This window comes from Gymnodraco acuticeps, unplaced genomic scaffold, assembly GCF_902827175.1.
Source record: "Gymnodraco acuticeps unplaced genomic scaffold, fGymAcu1.1, whole genome shotgun sequence".
Lineage (NCBI taxonomy): Eukaryota > Metazoa > Chordata > Actinopteri > Perciformes > Bathydraconidae > Gymnodraco > Gymnodraco acuticeps.
Window position 1 is genome coordinate 4,711,106 of NW_022989799.1, and position 21,990 is coordinate 4,733,095.

Sequence of the window (21,990 nt, forward strand, 5' to 3'; positions counted from 1 at the left end):
CCCAATGCCATCCCCCCCACGCTCAGACAGCACCCCCCCAAAGCAGTAAACCTAGGGGAAACACTGAAATGTATCAATTTAATAATTGGTAGGATGTTAAATTTCCCTAATAATCAAACAATGGGGCTTTTCCATTGGATTTAGGAGATTTTCAGAAAATAAGATGTGGCAAAATCAAGTTTATGATACTTAAACGATTTTTTTGTGGCAGGATGACCTTCACATTTTACACTTGTATGAGTTTTGAAGCGTAATAACAATGGCCAGAAGTAAATAGCTAATGTAAACAAACTATATCATGTTCCCCCGACTTGTAATCCCCAAAGCTAAGCTAAAGGCGGCTAATGTTTGGCGTGATGATGTTTAGTAGTCACATTTAGTCACCTGTTAGCAACCGCTGTTTTTATGAAACATAAGCTTTGGACATTCACTAGTGGGGTATTTACTGAAGTTTTTTTTTTTAAATATCATACGACTAAAGGTGGACATCTCTTTAGCTTGTGCTAACTAGAGATGTTATTAGAAGCATCTAACCAATGGAAAGTGTTGCATTTCCACCATCTGACTGTCCTTGCCCCATCGTATTTAGCAGTGCTATAGCAGGTGTGAAAAGGGGCAAGACTTAAATGATGCTTTGGTGTTAAAACCTTGTCATTTGGCCAGACAGAGAGCTAAGAAATTAGCCTTTAACAAAGGCCTCGCTGAGGCCCCGCAGCCTGTTCTGAGGATGAGACGGGTGACAGCGGGATGGGGACGTGAAATCTGGGATGCAGCATGAGGCCGATGGGGAGAGATTTGGAATACTTACATACATCCCATAGACGGTATTTTGGAGGTCATAGTTCAAGCCAGCGAGCTCGGCTGCATATGCATACTCGTTGAGGGAGTCCTTGAGGAGCTCAAGGTATAAATATGCCATGTTACAATGCAATGGGTCCACGTACGCAAACGGGCTGTGGAGAAAAAGGCAGAGGTCAAACAGCATAGATACAAAGCATAATGGACTTTAACTTTTCACAGTAGGGGCTGAGAGTACTACAAGATGCATACATAAAACACATTGAACGTATTCATCAGGCATGTAACGGTTAAAACATTTGAGTACAGAACGTTTGGTTTCAAGGCTGCAGTAAAATGTCAAACGGAGATGAAATGATATGTATTATGCCAGTGGTTCTCAAATGGGGGTACGCGGACCCCTAGGGGTACATTGGAGTACTGCAGGGGGTACGTGAGATTTATTTTATGTTAATGAAAAAAACAAAACATAAGTAATGCATTTAAACAAACTACTAATAGTAGATTAACTACTTTATTCAAAGGTTTACAGTAATTCTGGATAATAAAACGGGAACAATAAACGGGGTGCTCTCTTTTCCTCTCCCTCTCCTGACAGCCCGTCAGTCTCGTGCAGCTCGCTGAACCTGTAATAAGTGACCCGACAGTAAAGAATACATATATTTATAACTAGTTTAGCTAGTTGCAGAGTAGATAAACTAGCCAAGTGTGTTAGGTCTAACTCTTAGTGTATTTAATTTTGCTCCACTCAACGGTCCGTCACAGCGGCGAAGCTGTGATCATGCAGAGCTGCGTGTTGTTCTCCGTCAGCAGCAGCTGATCTCTGATCTCTCTCTCGCGTCCGGTTAGACTTCACTCGCATTTATGTCCAAATCCATCAGATCTAGATAGTTCTAGTTAATTATATGACTGCCTGCTTATCAAAGGACACCTAAACAATAAGCGTTGCTTGGCAACGGCGTGTGGCCTCAAAGTATAGCGCAGCATTATGCATTATGTTTATAGGAGGGGTCAAAATCCCATGCTCATATATTTTTTCTCTTCATTCCCCACGCCCCAAAATAAATGAATAAATAAATATACAATTTTAGGAAAAGTAACCAATTTTGAGCAGTGTGGGTTTTATAATTAACAGAGTTACACATATTTCAAAACAAGATCCTCAGTGAAGCACAAGCCCATGTTTCACTACATTGTAAGTACAACTTATTAAAACAGATCAGTTCAATGCAACTAATGTCGTCTTAGTGTTATTGCATGATGCTAAAATTGGTTTGCCATGAATTTAGTGATGGATTGTAAACATTTGAAATGTAGCATTTCAGTTTTTCTCAGTTACAAGGTTGTTGTTTTAATAAATCAGACACTGATGGTGCAGCGCTGTAGGCTACTGTACCTCTTTATAGGCATTTTTCCTTAACAAATTGTGTTTGCGCTGATCAGGGAGTACTTGGCTGAATTTTATTTTCAAAGGGGGTACAATATTGAAAAAAGTTTGACAACCACTTTTGCTTCCCTCAAGAAAAAAAAATGTCATGAGGTCACATGTTCAGATCCCATTAAGATTATAGCGATAGCGTCATTTAGTTGATGAGGTTTGGAGATTAGCTTTAGTTTTCCTTTCATGCCCTCATCTAGGAAGGAAGATCCTCAGTTGGCTAGAATCTGGTGTTATTGATGGTAGAGTGGCAAAAAAGTCAAGGTACTGTTAATCCAAAATCAATATTTCCTCAAGCTCCTTTTAGCATTTAAATATTGATAATGATCATTTACACCATTAGTTCTTATGACTCAGTAACACAAATACTATTATAATAAGGACAATCTTTGAAATATCAAATTAGAGCTGATTTCCGGCTCAGATGATTGCACCTCTAGTTGATGTACCAAAGATTGACAGTGAGTTACACACCTGAAGAACTCAAAGTTCAAGCAGGCCTTGGGCAGGAAGAACTTATCGTCCTGCTTGAACCACACCTTGCTCATAGCAGTGTCCTGGAAGAAATGAACAGTTCATTTCATATTCATGTCATGATTAGAGAAGAACAAAGACATGATGGCAACAAAACTGTATTAAATGTATTTTTGTCTCAATCACTTTTAATTGTATATGACAGCATAACAGAGTTTTTAAGATGTGCATTTTCTTAAGGACAGCGTAGTTAGGTAATGAAGAGCAACAATACTTTGGGTACTTTGCTAAAACACTATAACACACTTGCCTTGATTAAAGTGGGGACGGACGGAGAGTCTTTCTCCAGAGGGTAGATCTCGAAGTTGGTAGGGATGAACTCGTTTTTCATTGGCAATTTGAACTTGCCGTTGAGGTCTGCACTTGCCCATTTCTGAAACACAGCGTATGATAAGCAAGCATTGTTGGAAAAAAAACAACTCCGTGTTGTTTGTGATCAGGCCTTTCATGATAACTACATTTGATGATATTGCCTGAAAATAAATAGGATTTTGTCCTCTTGGAGCATTATGCCACTGGTGTGTTTACATTATAAAGCATAATGATGCAAGTATACTATTTCAAAAAGAAATTAACTACCAATTCTAAAGAATATTCAGACATTGGAAGCAAATATTTAGATTTCCTAAATATATAAACATTAATAAAACCACGTAACTAAAACAATAACAAGGGTCTGTAAACAAAAAAGCACTATTTCTGCACAGAAATGATGATGGTCATGTAGATATATTTGACCGTGGGTTTATAAACATAAAAAGGACGAGAGGTATACAACATAGAAATGATAGAGGTCAGTTGTATATAATGTGTGATAGGTCTATAATGTAATTATTGTGACCTATGTGTGATTTGATTGGAGCAGTGATTCACCTCAAGGGACTCTTCAGAAATGGCCTCCTGTTTGTACTCGGTGCCGTACCACTCTTCTGTCTTGTCCGTTTGCCCTTCAAATGACTTTGACACCACTGCAACTCTGGAAATAAAAGAAATGGATGAGGTTATATATCATGGAACGGAGAACTCTCTCTCCATTTGTAACCACTGCACAATCCGAGTGGTTCTCTATTAGCAGTTCATTTGGTAACACTTTATATTAAGGTACACAAATTAAACAACTAGTTGTTAATTAACATGCATATTAGCAGTCTATTGGCTCTTTATTAGTCATTATAAAACACTTATTAATGCCTTATTCTGCATGACCATATTCTACAAGTAATAAGCCATTAGTTGAGAGTTTTTCCTCAATTACCCTCTAATTAGTGCTGATTTATTGCAAGTAAGGAAGTTGTTGTGCACGAGTTTTGTTCTTAATATGCTCTGCTCAATATGGGCCTAATAAGGCAGCAGTACCACAAGAATAGTTATTCTCCCATAATAACACTTAACAAAATATGATCTATTCTTATGTAACAAGACATGAAACTATAAATGTTAATTGTGTCTAAATAACTCAAAATTAGGTATTTCTATCTAAGAACATGTTCCCTATTCTAAAGTGAAGTCTTGTTCATAACCAATAAGCTATTAGTTTGACTCTAATTGACCTGAACAGGTTCCCTATTCTAAAGTTGCCTCCTCTTCACACTTTGTAAATACATTATAGCACACAATTACTGAAATTAACCTCAACAGTACATGAACAAAGTAGGCACACGTTGAAATATCTGTTTTATTAATGAACCACTAAAGAGAGGTTCAGACACATACCAAACATGTCAAGTTTCTCCAAGGCTGAGAACACATGCAGCCTGTACTGTTTAATAAAAACAGATTTTTTTAAACACATTTTATGTATTTGTGATCATACTGTGTGACCTGCTTGTATGTACTTACACACTAGGTGTACTGTTCTCTCTGTGTGTTGTACTGTCTCAGTGTGAACATAGATTAAACAGCCAGCCAAACTCTTTTGAGAGCCAGGGAATGAGCAGCCATGAAGTTACAAGGCATTTAATGATCTCATACATGCAAGTGTAACATAAACAGATTAACACATAGGACCGCTAAGTGTAAACAAGTTAAATATAGCTAATGCTAGCTGTGCAATAAGCATGTGTACAGGCTAGTATGGCTAACGCTAGCATGTATGCTAACGCTACCGTGTATGCTAACGCATTTTCTCATGGTGTTTAAACCGTTTAAACATCTCCAAATGTCATCACATAAACACAATACATGTTACTAATCCTTACAGTGTAAGTTACACTCATTGCTTTCTGACGGACTTGACCCTTTACTCTTCAGGTTGCAAAGGGAAAATTAGTAGCAGTCTACTCATTGATGTCTACTGCCATGCTATTCAGTTCACTTTCTCCTACTTCCTGTACCCGGTTTCCTTCAGTACACATTTTACAAATATATAAATGTGCAAATACGAAACATACAGGTCAATATCACCTTGCTATTGGTAGCTGAATTGTCAATACGCCAAAACATATTCTTAGAAATAAATACCTAATTTTGAGTTATTTAGACACAATTAACACTTATAGTTTCATGTCTTGTTACATAATAATAGATCATATTTGTTAAGTGCTACTATGGTAGAATTAATATTCTTGTGGTACTACTGCCTTATTAGGCCCATATTGAGCAGAGCATATTAAGACCAAAACTCATATACAACAACTTCCTTACTTGCAATAAATCAGCACTAATTAGAGGGTTATTGAGGAAAAACTCAACTAATGGCTTATTACTTGTAGAATATGGTCATGCAGAATAAGGCATTAATAAGTGTTTTATAATGACTAATAAAGAGCCAATAGACTGCTAATATGCATGTTAATTAACAACTAGTTGTTGTTTAATTTGTGTACCTTAATATAAAGTGTTACCGTTCATTTTGATCATGTCTGCAGTAGTGGAGATTCATTGACAACTTGTCTGCCTCTGCCTGATGAGCTCGGTTTAGAATGTCCTCAGTGTGCTGCATTTAGAGTGTGTTTCACCGCTACTGGTTCATCAAAAATAGGCAAAAGTAGGATCCTGTTTGTTTAACAACTACAAACCAATGAAAACAAATAGTGTGCCCGAGTTACGAGTCTGCATTTTGCTTGACACAGCATTACATAAAATGAAATTGAGATGAAGCTACACCATAGACCATCTAAAATATGGGTGTGGTCTCTGTGACGTCACCCAAACATTTCTGAAGAGATTTAGCAAAGTGAGTGGCTCCACTCGTGTTATGCATCACAGTTACCAGTTGTACAAGACCTTCGTGAGCATTGTTATGGTGTGATGCACAAATATACGCATTACAACATCTCAAATTGTTATTTTCTGTAGAAAACGTACCAACTTTGGACTACATGGATGTGTTAAAGTGACACCTTTGTGCATAAAGCACTCCTTTAATAGTTTGTGCACACTACTAGAATTTGTCCTTTTTCTGTAGTTTGGAATCAACTGTGATAATAACAATAAAATATGACTTCTCTGTTATACTTCTAAAGAAAACATAGTGCCAGCTGTGGACTTGTTTATTCCTATGTCTACAGTCTGATGTTCTCACACTGACCTGACGTGTTTTGGTCTCAGTTTATCCAACACCATCTCGATCAGATCTGGCCTGAAGTCCTCCAAAAGGTACTCTGCTGCCAGGATCTCCTCAAGAGGGTAGTACTGAAACACAGAGCTCATGGCGGTTAGCATTGTTAGCAACAAGATGGACAAAGATGGAGGGCAAAGCTTTGTTGCTGTCTAGCTTTTCAAAATGTATTTGTTGCTGCTTTAAGCACCACAAGCAGAGTGTCCTACACTTTCATTATACAGGGGAGTAAGGCAGACCTCCAATGAGAAGCTCATACATAAATAAACCTGATTTAGGCAGACTATTGGCACTACCAGTAAAAGGGAAAATATGCATTCTTGGTGTTGGGCTGTACTTTCTCTTGGTTAATGAGCCTTTCTGCAACATTCATACAGGATTTGTGGTAGATCTAAATGGCAAGCCTAACTCGGACTGTGTCTTTAAGATCCAATTCCTCTCAATAACAGAGTGAAGCAGCAGCCTGGTGACGACAGCAGGGACAGACGCATTGAGCTGCATTGTGTCTCCCTGGAAACAACCTCTGCAGATGAGGAGGGGACTTACGTGTACAAGACCGGCCACTTTGGAGGTGTAGCCACGGGGTCTCTCCTTGTCCTTGAACCTGAAGGCCACATTGTTTAAATCCTGCAGAGAGACAGGGATGGAGGATGCAACAGGTGAAACCACAACATATGTAACCCTTACATACAGTGGAAATAGATTAAGAGACAGATTCTAGAAAGAGGAACTGCATAGAATTGAAAGCCCATGTTATTCTAGATCATTTTGGCTCAAAAGTGATTTTTACAATGAATATTTCAAAGGTTAAAATTTGACATTTCTGCATTTACCAGGAAAGAGAGGCCATCAGAGCATCACATATTTTGATAGAAATTACTATTATTTCTCCATTGACCAAAAATAAGTAGGTCAAGTTTGTCCTGCCCCTCTGTCTGAGAAGCTGTCTCTGAATAGACAACAATATTACCTTGCACTCATCAAACACCCACGCCTGAGGGCCCTCAGTGCGCAGCTTCTGGATGTACTGGAACATGTGGAAGATGATGTCCTCAACGTGCACTGCAGGATAAAGAAGAAATATATGTATCCTAAAACTGCATTCAATAGCCAATGGGTTTACATCAGAGGTGCCCAGTACGTCGACCGCGGGGGCAAAGCTGGTAGATCGCGAGTCATACATAAAAAAAAAATCCAGCCCCGTTAAAATGGACAAAACAGGTGTTGATCCCTCCTCCCTTGGCCTCCCTGCCACTTCATTCAGGAGTTTACTTGATTGACAGAAAAAGCGACCTATCGCTTTCCAGTCTGTTAACCCAGAATGCAAAGCGATACAAAATCAGTCAAGTGCCGGGAAAACTCAAATTAATTTAAAGAGACAAACAAGAGACAAACAACAAAATGAGTGCGGGACCGAGCAAGAAGCTAAAGACAAACCACTTCCACCCAGAATGGGAGGAAGAATATTTTGTTGTGATGTCACATTCAAAGGTTATTTGCCTTATTTGTAAAGCAAGCGTCGCTCTGCCAAAGAAAGGTAACGTGGAGAGGCATTATCGGAGTGTTCACAAGGCATATGACAGCGACTTCCCTCCGAGTAGCGAGTTGAGAAAGAGAAAGGTCATGTATTATTGCTACACAAATATTATCTCGCAGTCTTAGTGTCGCCAACTCGTTTCTAACATGCAAAAAGACAAACAAATGTCGGTGTATTTTCGATCTTTCCAATCGAGACGAGATCTTTCTCTCCCCCGTCTGTGCGCGAGGGGGCGGGGCAGTTTACACACACGCAGCTGCTACATGCAGCAACACACGGAGGAGATGGCGGAGAGAAGCGCTCCAAGGTGTGGTTAAATGTTACCCGTCTTGAGGTGGACAATGCTCGTTGCCAAGAGAGTTTATCATGTGAGGGCGGTAACACGAGCAATGTGTCTAAACATTTATCAAAAGCGCACCACATCCAGACGGAGGAATGCACCGGGTTCCACTGTCTTTCTAGCAGCTCTGTAGCTCCATCCACGAGTAACGTTTCCACGTCAGGTGTTATGTATGCTAGCAGCAACACACGCAGTTAACTCAATGATACAAACATGGGTTAATGATTAGAGGGAACTGAGTTACTCTTTATTTTGTTAAAGTTTCAGCTATTCTGTTCACAGTTCTGTCATCACATTATTTAATACGATTTGTTAAAACATTGTTGTTTCTTTTGATGTGAAATATTATTTATTTAATTTAAATAAAAAGCAATGTTAGTTTTGTAAACAATTTGTTAAGTTAATTTAATAATGTTTGTATTTTTGAATCAAGTCATCTTTATTGTCTTCATTGTTAGTTTCCACATGCCTAAAACAACCTCAAGCTAAATCTAAAAGTTGATGGCTAAACAAGAGCGTTTGAGAAATTGTGCAAGGCATACAGTAATAGTCTGAATAGTCGATTAGTCGTTTCATTAATCGATAGATTAATCGATTATCAAATTAGTCGTTTGTTGCAGCCCTATTATCCCATGTATAAATAAAACGTGTTATTCAGCAACCCTTGCAATTTGGGATTTTATTTTTGGTTGGTAGACCTCGGTGAGCTGGTCATTTCAAAAGTAGCTCACCAGCCCAAATAATTGTGGGCACCCCTGGTTTACATGCTTCAATCACTGAACTCAAATGGCTAGCAAGGTAGCAAATACAAGCACACCTGGTGCAAGAAGAGAAAATAACACTTATGCCAGTTTAAATATTATTCTTTAGGAAACAAACTTATACAACAAATGGAATACCAGTAATTGAACAATGGACACATATTCCAAAAGGATGGAGAGTCACCCCTTTTTTAGCATCTCTCTTGTCGCTAGTACATTTGATTGGATTATACTTGAGCTCCTGAGTTCTGGAAGTGAACAATTGAAATGTGTAGCATGTCCATACTGACAAAAGTAATACAAAGTCCAATAAAGACCTGCGTTTATTTGTCTAAATAATTTCAAAATAGTCTTATTGGTGTCTGATTGAGGCTCAGCATGTCAACTATGAACTGTCGTTTAGGAAGAAAATGAAAACAAGTGTGAAAGTACACATTTTACTTGAATTTAAATCTTGTTTTACTTTTTAAAACACCATTTAAAAAAAAGGCACAGGATAGATCAATATGCAATTCAAGGTCATTTCAGACAAGGACTTGCTTGCTATGAATTATTTAGTTGTAGTATAAGTGTGGATTTTGTGTTTCAGTTCATTTCAGTTTAACTTCCGTACATAATTGTTGTGTAAATGTGTGTGTGAATACAAGTGTGTGGACCCCAGGAATAACAGCAAATGCTAATGTGGATCTTAATAACAATGCAAACAATAGGAAATAATTAGGTTTATATATCATGCCATGAACAGGATCTATATATCATTTATTCTCGCAATTACAAATCTGACCAAGGTAGGGAATAATCAGAAGTACATGCAAAGCCCATCAGCAGTGATAAGTGAAATATATAATGCATATTCAGCAGAGTGTACTCACAGAGCCCCTCTTCAGTCAGGTCCACATTGATGATGAAGAACATGAATCCTTTGGCTCCTTCTTTCTGCCCTCCAACCAGTGTGTTCACCCAGCCTTCAAAATAATAATCATCGTCTCGTTAGGTTAGTCGACTAAAACCGCACAATTAATCAAAATGTTATCAAAATATCAATATGGATTCAAGCAATGGTCAAACCGCAGGAAGCACAATATGTATTGGAGGGCCAAATATGTGTTAGTGTGTTGCTGCGGAGATAATATACCTACAAATAGTTTTCTAAAGAATTAACAAAACCTCATTAGTTTGGTACATATGTTTATGAAACCATACTACGGTCGAGGTTCCCTACTCCAGGGATTTCATAATGAGAATATTGATGCAAAAATAATCAATTACCCTTATATCATAATCGCAGTCAAAATAATCAAAAAGACCTTCTTTTTTTTATCGTGTACCTTATTAGTACAAAATAGATCCAAGGCTTAAAATAAAACATATTATACATTTACCAGAACATCTTTGATACTTAAAAAAAACGACTAATCGTCAGAATTCTGTCTACATTTTTGTTATAATTGATATTGTTAAGTATATGGGCATACCATTCAAAAAAACATAAGTAAAACATATAAACAACATTTGTGGTGGAAAAAGAGGAGAATAGGAAAATGTTCAGAATAGTTGTAAAATGTTTTCTCAATCTGTACTTTTGAATCTTGTCGAAGCTCTACTTCATGTCCTACCTTTAGATTTGAGCTCGGATAACAAACTCCCGGGTCCTTCGTGACCAATCAGATGTCCCAGATAATGTCCTGGGTTGGATTTGTAGTGCTTCTGTAGGTCCGGGATGGGGAACGTCACGTACAGGTTCCTGATGTCTTTGATAGGCACCACGCTGTAGAATTGCTGCAACAGAACACACACACAAATCTTGTTAGGAACATTTTAATTATATTTTGATGAATGAAAACTAAAAGACATTTATCATATTATATAAATTCTTTATATATTTTTCCCAAAAAGAATTGAAAACCCTAAACAATTATAAACCTGTACATTTTCAAATTGTAGTTGAACTCCTTATTGCATTTATTTTTGTATATTTTTTAAAATAGCACGTTGGTCTATTATTTATATACAGTATATAATACATTACAAAAATAAACATGTATCTAATAAAACATTTTAAATATCTTTGAATAGTTATCAGAACTTTGAGAATAAATAAATATCTTTCTACTGTTGATATGTACAGTATATATATACTGTTTATATTCATGTGCTATGCTTTGTAAACATGATGTAACAAAACTATTTCCCAATTTTGGATGAATGTAGTATATAAAGTTGAATCAAAAATGTAATTTAGCTAACAGCCAGGTGTCATCATTAAACTCTACGAGTGTTGATTACAGTAAAGGTGTGAACAGTGTAAGTAAGTGACTCACTCTTAGGTGTTCTTCCTGGAAGGGGTGCTCAGGGAATTCTGGGACAGGTACATTCTTGTTTTCCACTTCTCCAAACAGCTTAACCACCATGGCGGTCAAATCGTCTAATGATTCTGGAGGTAAAGGTAAACATTCATAGTTTAGCTCAGTTTCAACTTCAAGCTAATAGACAACAGGTTTGAGTGCAAAGAAGAAGGAAGAAGGGGAAGTGTAGCATCAAAAGTGAATTTACTAAAAAACATACTCAGTCTTGATAGGTTTTTGTTTTTTTGGTGAAGCATTACAATTGATTTGACAATTACCCGTTGTAATGCTGTATAATCAATTAAATGTCGCACTTATAATAATAATAATAATAATAATAATATGGTTTCAGGCCATGACCACTGAGTCACGTATGACTTGCATTGTTGGTTCCTCTTTGTTCTCTTGAGTAACAAGGGTGTGATGCTTTTGCAACATTCAAACATGACATGTGAGAGGTTAACTCCTACCTCTCCCTAACACGCACAGTCCCATGAGGTTGGAGGAGTAATATGTGGAGTGGTACTTCAGGAGCTCTTCACGGATGTCGATCCCCTCTTTACACGGCCGGGTCTCCAGGGTCAGTTTGTTACCTGAAAGAGTACAGTGAATATCTGCTGTTCAGAATCATGCCAAGACAACTCCATGACCGAGTTAAATGACAACTTTGCAAGTCTAATACAAAAAGGGGGGGGGGGGGGGGAATCATCAAATCAGTTTGATATCAAAGTCACAGTTTTTTTATTATTAGACAAAGCATTATGGGGAATGGACAGATAATGATCACCGCACAGGTTGCACTCTTGCTCTTTTGAGACTACCGATGATGCATAAACATCTGAGCATTTAAACATCCAACCCAGAGACTGTAGCCTTTCATGCACCTGCACATGCTACCTTGCCTGCCATCTGTAAATGAACCATATTTCATTTTCTATAAAAAGGCAGGGACAGAAAAAACATGTTCCATTCTTAACTTGAGTAAATAAATCATTCAAGACTGCCATCAGGTGGCCATTGAAGCTTGCACAAATATAAAACACAAAACAGTGTTAAAACAGTGTTAGAAATGTCATGCGTGTAGATCAGAGGAAACCTAAGAGATGCTCTACCTGTTCCAAATTTACTGAAGGGGTGGTCTTGGTTGCCGGTGGCCTTCTCCAACTGGAACAGCCTCCAGGCGTCATTCATCAGGTTCTTCTCGTGCTCAGAGTCCACAGCGTTCACCTCCCGGTCCTTACAGCTCTCATCAAACAGAGGGCACAGGAAGAACTGGGCAAACCTACGGAGATTGTAATAATGATAATATTACTGAGACTGGATGCTTTTTCAACAGCACAAAGATATGCTTTAATGCTGTTCTGGGATACATGCAAAGGACCATTTGTATACACAAAAGAACATGAAGCAGGACATGATTCAAATGTATTTGCATGAGTACAAAGTGAGAGCAACTGCCAAACAAACGAGGAACCAGAAACAGAAACAACCTTTGAATGTTTCTAAAGCTATGTCACGGCTCAGCTTTTGCCGATTTATGCAGGCATCAAAAGGGAATGTGCTTAAAGTACCAGATTTCTGTGGCAATTCTTTAAGTAATCAGCACACGAAACACAAAGGCACAAAGAATGGATTGCAGCCACTGATAGCCCCACGAGTTGTGCATCAATTGTTACCGTATCTGGCTCGTCTCAAGGTCCAATTCAATTGCTCAATTAAGACATTGCCCTTATGATATTACAGCGCTAACAAGCCCATAAAGATTTGCAGAGTGCTATTTTTTGCAAGATTGCAATTATCAAGTATAAATGTTGCCTTAGCAACAAAAGCTGTTCTTGTAACGTACGCATACAAAAGGTGGGTGTTTTGCTCAAAATGTTTTGCATATTTCCCCATTGAAATAACAGCAAATAGCACAGGAGTATGGACAGAACTAAAAATGTCATGTTTTATTTTGTCTTGTCAAAAGTCACCAAATTGGTTAAATTATAAAATGAAGTGATCATGATAATTATGGCAATGGTATGGTTAATTTAATGGAAATGGAAAAACACAATGAAATGTAGCCTATTAAGCACTTCTGATTCTCTGTTACGGTGTAGGCTTGCAAAATATATATTTATTTATTTTTGTTTTATGAATCTATTTTTCACTCATTATCAAGTATATGCCATGATGATGGCATTCGGTATATAGCCTTCCTGCTCATTGATATACACTGCCTGGTAGTGCCTGGCAGTGCCCGGCAGTGCCCAAGTACCAGTCACACTGTGGGCCCAGGATTTCAACCCAGTCCCTACAGACTGAGCTACTGAGGTCCATTGTTCATTTCCCCTCTGTGGGACTAATAAAAGGTATTGTGATTTATAGAGCTAGCTAGCAACATATATCATCATTTTAGACACTCTACTATTTTCAAAGCGGCAACATCATCAATTTGTCAATACAACCTGCACTATCCTTTCCTACAACAACAGTCCAGATGGTCTTCACAATGCTGCGCCACAGGGGAACAATTAACCCAAATAAACAGGTGCTTGCTAGACTATCATTCATTTATAATTAGGTAAGCTTATCCCAGCGGGTTGAATTCTGAATCCACCCACACCACCACAGCTGACACGTGAGCAGAGACCCCTGCGAGGCTGAGGACATCAGTCTCACACTGTGCTTAGGGTTTCTAGACCGAGCGGGGGGTACCAATGAATGGTTACAAAACAAGCACAGTGAAGTTTGGTCTGGTAACCAAAGGCGGACAGAAGACAACCTGGCAGCTCACTTAAGCTAACAATTGGAATCCCAAGGGAAATATTGTATACTACTGATAAATAAACAAGCATGTAGGCAGAGAGAGACAACCGTCCTGTTAGAGAGCTGTAAGAATGAGTCCTAAAACCCAGAATGAGTCAGCGTTTTATCGTATCCGGTTCCCTCGTCTCTAGGTCAATGTTTTTTTGAAAATGTTTTTGGTTAGTTGGCTGAAATAAGGTCTGTGGTTGTTCCATGACATAACATATATCAGTAAATAATATTCCTCGGGTGAAGTCCAAGCTGGATATGTGAAATAAAAACAGTGGTTGCTAAATTAGACTAATAAACAGTAGCCGCATGTAGCTTAGCAGTGGTGATGCAACTCATGTGACTGTGATGCAGTTCCTTTATAGCATAATGTTAGCTTTCTCCTCCTGGCGATTGCATTTACACTTCAAAAATCTTAAAAGTGGTTTTAATGTGTGGAACATGTTTGCCAAAAGCTACCAATAGCACTGTTACATGCTAGCTGCTGGATAAGCCATGACCATGTTGAGAAGTCCACACAAATGAATAAAGCTGAACACACCCAAAAAAAACACAGAACTAAATTCTCTCATAAACATTTAAAAACGTTTCCTGTATTAACTTTTGGAACATGGCAACATGAACAGGAGAGCATTACCTATCTAGTGCTCCTTCCAGGTGCTCGTGGGACACGTCGAAGTAATAGTTGGTGTGCTCTCCACTGGTGAAGGCGTTGGAGCTGCCGGCATGCTCACTGAGGAACTGGCTGTACTCATTTTCCTTCGGGTACTTCTCTGTTCCCAGAAACAGCATGTGCTCACAGAAGTGTGCCAGGCCTGAGATGTTCGATGGGTCTGATAATGAACCTGGGAATTTAAGAAGAAAATATGTACTTCTCAGTTCATTCAAGTTTACAACTTCTTGATTTTTCAGTGTGATAGATAAGTTGGCCAGACTGAGGAAGAAATCAAAGAGCCACAATAATCCTTGTGTGTTATGGCATAACAAGGGCTACATTATTGTAGACAGAATTACATTCACTCAGAAATCAGAATCGGTTTTATTATTAAAATATGACAAATACTATTATTCAAATGAAAGCTGTGCAGAATTAAAAAGAGGTAGTGTGGAACCGAAAAGTGCAACATGTTCAAAGGGTTGTACAGGATTTACAATATTAAAAACAACATGTTTTTGCAATTGATTTGTTGAAGGTATATTATCTAAATATCAGTTAAATAATTAGGAGTAACCTTTGCTGAGATATCTGACATATTATAATATTACACAGGTTACTTGGTAACATTTAACTGCACTTTTACTATCGCTGCTCATGGGGAGAAGATCATTGTCCATAAAAACTCAGTTTCATCATGATCATCATCATCATCATCATTTCTTCCATCTGCAGTAAATGAAAAGTACTTATTGCTTAGTCAGAGAGACAACATTTATGTGGAAGTCACAACTTTTGTTTATCCTGGGCAACTGAACGGTCTCATCAGTCAATTGGAAAGCAGGTTGGTAAATGGTAATATTGTGTTGCCAGGTCATGGTGACAGGAGTATTTTGACTTACACAGTGACTTCAAATAGGACAGGACAAAAGTTTAGCCAGCATCGATGTAACGCTATGAAGGTTATTATAGCGAACAACGTTTTCCCCCGTGAATTTTACAATAATGTGGACTAGTTTCATAGCCTACAGGGAAAAAGTGATTTACATATATTTTCCCAATTTCTTTCCACAAATGTGTGAGGAAAGGATATTCACATGGAAATACATGCCTACCTGGCAAGACAGTAGAGATGAAAGACCTTTACCTATTTGGACATCCAAAGCAGCTGAGGATTTGTCTGTGGTTGGGTCACTGATGAGCATCGCCTTCAGGCCATTGGTAAACTCCAAGCCCCTGTAAACCCGTTTGTCTTCCGGAGAGCGAATGATTTCACTAACCACCCTGTTCACAGCCGGGTCGGTCATTCTGAGAGGCAAGGATGACACCAGCCTGCAATGGAGAGGACAACATGTGTATTTAAATGTTGGTGCAGCTGGCCAAGAAGGCTTTTCAGCCCAGTTCATATTCTGATGATATGATGGTTACATCAGTATGAAAGAAAACTCATGGTTGATCTAGAATAACTGTGAGTATAGCATTTATTGATTTTATTTATTAAATGAACACGTTGCAGTTATGAACAGCTCTTCTGTAACATACAACATGTTTGGAAGATGTATTAATAGCTTTCGTTTGTATTGCTACAATAGGACTCAGTGGTGTAATGTAAGTTCATTTACTCAAGTACTGTACTTAAGTAAACATTAAAGTACTTTAATTATCTATTTTCAACTTATGCTACTTTAAACTTGTACTTCACTACATGTTGTAGCCAAATGTTGTACTTTTTACTCCACTACGTTTATTTTACATATTAAGTGTTGCATAACGAGTAAGTATTTTTTATTCTAATACTTTTTTTACAAGTACATTTTTGAATGCAGAACTTGTACTGCTACGGACATTTCTTTTACAACACTTCTGTATATATTTTTACTGTTGTCAAGTAAAACTGTTTTTGAACTTTTGTCTACTGGACTAGATTAACACCCGTGTTCTTTCCAAATGTGTGTGTAGACTTTTCTTTTCATACATTTAGTGTCATGTCATAGTTTATGTATACATCATATTGTGTGGATGTATGTGTGAGTGTGTGTGTGTGTGTGTATGTATATATACATATATATTTATGTATTTGTATTCTTTGGGACGGTGAGAACTGGATCCGCTGTTTTGTATTACACACAGAGAAATTGACCATTAAATTGACTTTGACTACTTGAAACAGCATTTCTACACTGCAGTATTGCCTCATTTACCTACATTAATCATCCAAGTACTTCTTCCACCAAATACAGTTACATAGACAAAAACAGCTGTTAAAGATATTTCATGATTCACAATTTAATTTAAGGTGGTTGATTATAGACTTAAATACAGCTACTTCGTACACAGTACAGCAGAGATTAGCAACCGGTACTCGCTAGAGTATACAATAATCCCCTCACATAATACAAGCTAGTGTTAGCTTGCGAACTCAGCAACACGAACTCTAAAAAAGCGACCTTGTTCGTATTTCTCATGTTATGGTAATATGTAATTCCCAGCCGTTGTAAAACGTATTATAGTTTATTTATAATGCAGAAGCTAGGCAGACTACCCGTTGTTATCCACCTCCCTAAGTAGCAACAAAGCTAACAGAGTCAGGTCAACAACCCGGCTTTAGTTTCAGTAGCTAGCTAGCCTTCCGTTTGGTGTTCAAATAAATTATGTATTTTTTAACAAAAGGTTTGGAAATTTGCTTTACAACACTTACCTAAAATTGAGCTTGATAGAGAAACTGCTGCCTGCTGAGTGGATGTATCTCTTAAACTGGGCGGTTCGGTTAATGCACTTAAACATACTTTGCACCCATGAAAAACAAACCTTGGCTTTTACTGCGCCATATTTGAATAGGGAAAGGTAATAGAGCACAGAGCCCAGCGTAATTCAACATGGTATATCACTATTCTACCATTAATTTGGCAACTGACAACGAGAGTGACTATCAATTAGAGAGCAGAAGGTACCGTGACTGGCACACTTCAACATCTTTTGTATATTTTTGGAAATATGTTGTGTCATTCCTACTGATATCGATTAGAAAGCCTGCGTGCAGATTTCCGTTTACGTTCAGCCTATCAGATTGGGTTTCAAGTTTTTCTGCGTCACATCTTCTGTAGATGCGGATTGTCAAAATATAAAGCATAATTCACTTTTTTATTTAATGAGAACAGTATCTGTAGGCCTACAGAAAAACGTACGTATCAATTGAATACGTACGTATATGTATCCCCTATATGTATGTGTGTAAAATATATGTATAAACATTTACATTTTAAAAAGGTCTGACAAACATGTATGGATAAAACTTTAATATTGATAACAAATGTGAGGTTCCTTTTTTCAAAACAGATACAGATTTTTCTGGTTCCAAATCAAGTGAAACATGAGTTAGAAAAGCAGGATATTGAATATCACTGTGGTTAATGTGGATTACCCAGAGAAACTATTTGTCTCATGTTGTGTTATTTACACATAATATGCAGGATATACGATGATGGGCAGGCTAAGAAAAGGAACTGCTTAAGAATATCTTTCTTTGTTTTAAAGACATCAAGATGTACATCTCAATACATTTGAATATTGTGGAAAAGTTTATTCATTTAAGTAATTCTATTTAAAAAGTGAAACTCCTAGGCCTATATTATATAGATTAATTTCAAACAAAGTTAATTATTTCAAGTGGTTATCTTGATGATTACGGCTTACATCTAAGGAAAACCCACAATTAAATATCTCAGATAATTAGAATATTGAAAAAAGTGGTCCAAAGTTAACTCAGCCGTCTACCAGGACATTTTAGAGCACTTCATTCTTTCTTCTTCTAAAAGGCTTTATGGATATGCTGATTTCATTCTCAAGCAGGACTTGGCACCTGCCCACAATGCCAAAAGTACCAAAACCTTGTTGAATGACCATGGAATAACTGTGCTTGATTGGCCAGCCTAACCTATTGTCAAAGGAAGATGAGAGACACAAGACCCAACAATGCAGACGAGCTGAAGGCCGCTATGGAAGCACCCTGGCCCCATCACACCTCAGCAGGGCCACAGGCTGGTCGCCTCCATGCCACGCCCAATTGATGCAGTCATTTGTTCAAAAGGAGGTCCAACCAAGTACTGAGAGCAGAAACATTAACCCTTCTATTGTCTTAGTGTTCCCCCCCTTACTTTGGTGTTCGCGGTCAAATTTGACCGGTCGTGTATTAACTGCTATTACATTAACACCAAAACCATTAATCATCACCAAATTTCATTTAACACCCTTTCAAACTGTACATATTGTATCAGACTACTGGTATACATGAACAACGGCAGTAAATATAGAAAGAACAGACACTGAACATGTATTGCGTGTGCCAGGTGTGATCCATGTGGGGGGATGGGCACATAAGAGCGGGAAATGTGTCAAATTGTTCTGTGTGTGTGTGTTTGTGTGTGCGTGCCAGGTGTAATTCACATGGGGGGATTGGGCACATAAGGGAGGACACACATCTAGAGGATGTGTGTGTGTGTGTGTGTGTGTGTGTGTGTGTGTGTGTGTGTATCTGTTTACACAGTCACGTGTGGGGACTCGCCTCTCTTATGGGGACAAATTGGAGGTCCCCATGAGGGGAATCATTAATTTTAGGGTGAAGACTTGGTTAGGTTTAGGATTAGGGTTAGGGTAAGGGTAAGGGTTAGGCATGTGTTGGTTATGGTTAAGGTTAGGATAAGTCTCCAGGAAATGCATGTAAGTCAATGTAATGTCCCCTGAAGTGATGTATAGGCTACATGGTATGTGTGTGTGTGTGTGTGTATTTTATCTGATCCGGATGGTTACTAATTCCTTTTCTTTATGGCGGTCATTTTTGACCGGGAACACCATGGGTGTTACAAAGTTGTCTAAATCATCCAAAATTCAATGAAAGTGGTGGTCAGCAATGTTATATGTTCAAATGTCTAATGTGAAGGATATTTTGTATAAGCGCTTCGAGATTTGTCTTGGCAGATGAGAAGCTCTATATAAATTACATTTATTATTATTATTATTATATCATAAAGCCTTAATTCAATCTAATGTAAAACAAAAAAGTTATGATTGATTAAAGTAGTAAATCGGTCAGATTTGACCCGAAGACAACAGGAGGGTTAACAGACTTTTGAGAAGGCCGACATTTTTGTATTTAAAATACATTTTTGTATTGGTCATGTATTATAAAAAAAATCTGAGAAACTGAAATTTGGATTGTCATTACCTGTAAACCGAAATCATCAAGATCTAAACAAATAAACACTTGAAATAATTCACTTTTTGTGAAATGAATCTATATAATATATGAGTTTTTAAATAGAAATACTGAAATTAATCAACCCCTCCACGATATTCTAATTGATTGAGATGTCTGTATTTAGCTATCTTTGTACTGGCATTGGGGGAAATTCCACATAGCCTACATTAAAATGGAGGGATTTTGAGTTTAGATTATTCACATGTTACGGCTGTATGTGTTCCCTATTAGTTTTTCCCTCTAGTTCCTCTACCCAGGTGTGCTGCGTTGCTGCAACGAAGTTCAGATGAAGTGCAGCTGGAGAAGGAAGAGGTTAAAAGCTCCAGTTCAGCAGCAGGAGAGAGAGCTCTCTGGCCAGGATGGATGTTTGTACACTATGTTTGATTATAATGAATCCTATGGATTTGATTATATTAAAGGTGTCTTCTGTGTTCTATTTGGGTCAGTGGTGGAATTGTGTTAGCCCCATAGGGCCATTTTAAGGGTGGGGCGTAATAAATGGGGACTCGTCAGATTGAACGTCCATGAGGTGAGGTAAATGTGTATTTGTCTGTATCTCGTGGCCGTTGTTTGCTTTGTACAGATTGGTGTGAGTTAATGTGTGGGTGTTGTTCTTTGTTTAGTTGATTGTTTCACCAGCCTGCAATTTCATTTTTGATCACCCTGACTAGTTAGCCACCGGGCAGGTTTGAAGATCTTGCCACTTTAGTTTTGCCTTTCTTATTTTTGGTGGCACGCTTTAGTATATGGCTGTAGTAGGTTACATCTATGGTCTTCGGTGATGCACTAGGTTCAGCTTTAAAGTCGCTTCGTTAATATAATGAGAAGAAACATGTGTCATGAGGAGTGGTTATGTAGCCACTGAAGTTCACCTTTCAACCACTAGATGGTGACAGATTGTTTTCCTTGTTTAAAGACATTCCCTACCTGAAATAACTCCTTTCATCTTCGTGTCTTCTTTGTTTTTCCTTATTTAACTATTTGTACAATGGACTACACACAAATAGGTTATCATTGTAATAATAAAGCTTTATTTGTATAGCACTTTTCATACAGCAGGTGCAGCTCGAAGTGCTTTAACACAATTGCACACACCACAAATTAAAACAGAGAACAAGAAATTCCCCTCAGATCAGACGGTAAAACCTTTTTGGAAATATGCAGCATAGTAACATAATATAACATTTTAACAGTTTAAGAGACACAAGGAGGTCAAAGCTAGATCCTAAAAAGCCGGCTGGTCCGGACAACGTAGAACCTTTCTTTTTAAAGATAGCTGCAGATTTTATTGCTCCACCTCTTACTACTCTTTTTAACCTCTCCCTCAGCACGAACAAAATCCCAAAAGTATGGAAGTCAGCTTATGTCCTGCCACTACTAAAAGGAGGGGAGGCCACCTTATTAAACAATTATAGACCCATCTCTAAGTTGTCAGTTCTGGCCAAGGTTCTTGAACGCCTAGTGAGTGAACAGGTAAAGGAGTTTTTATGTAACAATGACATCCTGTCTAAACATCAGTCAGGCTTCAGAAAGCAACATAGCACCATCACTGCCCCAATGAAAGTGGTAAATGATATTACGAGTATTTTAGATAATAAGCAGAGTTGTGCAGCTCTATTTGTTGACCTATCCAAAGCTTTTGATACTGTCGATCATTGCATTTTGAAGCAAAGGCTGGTCAGTATAGGCATGTCCAGCCATGCAGTAGAGTGGTTTGTAAACTACCTCTCTGAAAGATCCCAATGTGTTCAGTTTGATGGGCTGTCTTCTGAGTGGTTAAACATCACTAATGGTGTACCACAAGGTTCAGTTTTAGGTCCGCTATTATTCTCTATCTATATTAATAGTTTAGGTGAAAATGTCGAAGGAGCAACCTTACATTTTTATGCGGACGATACCGATGTACTGTGCAGGTCCCTCGATTAACGAGGCTGTTGTTAAATTACAGGCTGTTTTTATCATTATTCAGG

At 38.0% G+C, this 21,990-nt stretch overlaps 2 protein-coding genes across 2 annotated transcripts in view; one reads left to right on the top strand and one right to left on the bottom strand.

Moving 5' to 3' along the window:
* Nucleotides 1-17,620, bottom strand: part of ide (insulin-degrading enzyme) — a 39,163-nt gene extending 21,543 nt beyond the window's left edge. The window contains exons 1-15 of the mRNA XM_034223756.1: nt 17,465-17,620; nt 15,914-16,098; nt 14,749-14,956; nt 12,425-12,594; nt 11,783-11,905; nt 11,289-11,401; nt 10,584-10,746; nt 9,840-9,932; nt 7,300-7,391; nt 6,876-6,956; nt 6,300-6,403; nt 3,644-3,746; nt 3,021-3,143; nt 2,711-2,793; nt 809-953 (exon numbers count right to left, since the gene is read on the bottom strand). Coding sequence (XP_034079647.1) covers nt 809-953; nt 2,711-2,793; nt 3,021-3,143; nt 3,644-3,746; nt 6,300-6,403; nt 6,876-6,956; nt 7,300-7,391; nt 9,840-9,932; nt 10,584-10,746; nt 11,289-11,401; nt 11,783-11,905; nt 12,425-12,594; nt 14,749-14,956; nt 15,914-16,098; nt 17,465-17,550 — 1,872 coding nt within the window. The 5' untranslated portion in view covers nt 17,551-17,620. The remainder of the gene's footprint in view (nt 1-808; nt 954-2,710; nt 2,794-3,020; nt 3,144-3,643; nt 3,747-6,299; nt 6,404-6,875; nt 6,957-7,299; nt 7,392-9,839; nt 9,933-10,583; nt 10,747-11,288; nt 11,402-11,782; nt 11,906-12,424; nt 12,595-14,748; nt 14,957-15,913; nt 16,099-17,464) is intronic.
* A 2,907-nt stretch (nt 17,621-20,527) lies between these two features.
* The window catches only part of LOC117551442 (kynurenine 3-monooxygenase), a 34,760-nt gene continuing 33,297 nt past the window's right edge, over nt 20,528-21,990 (top strand). Inside the window, exon 1 of the mRNA XM_034224344.1 lies at nt 20,528-20,549. The gene's annotated coding sequence lies outside the window, so the exon portion shown is untranslated. The remainder of the gene's footprint in view (nt 20,550-21,990) is intronic.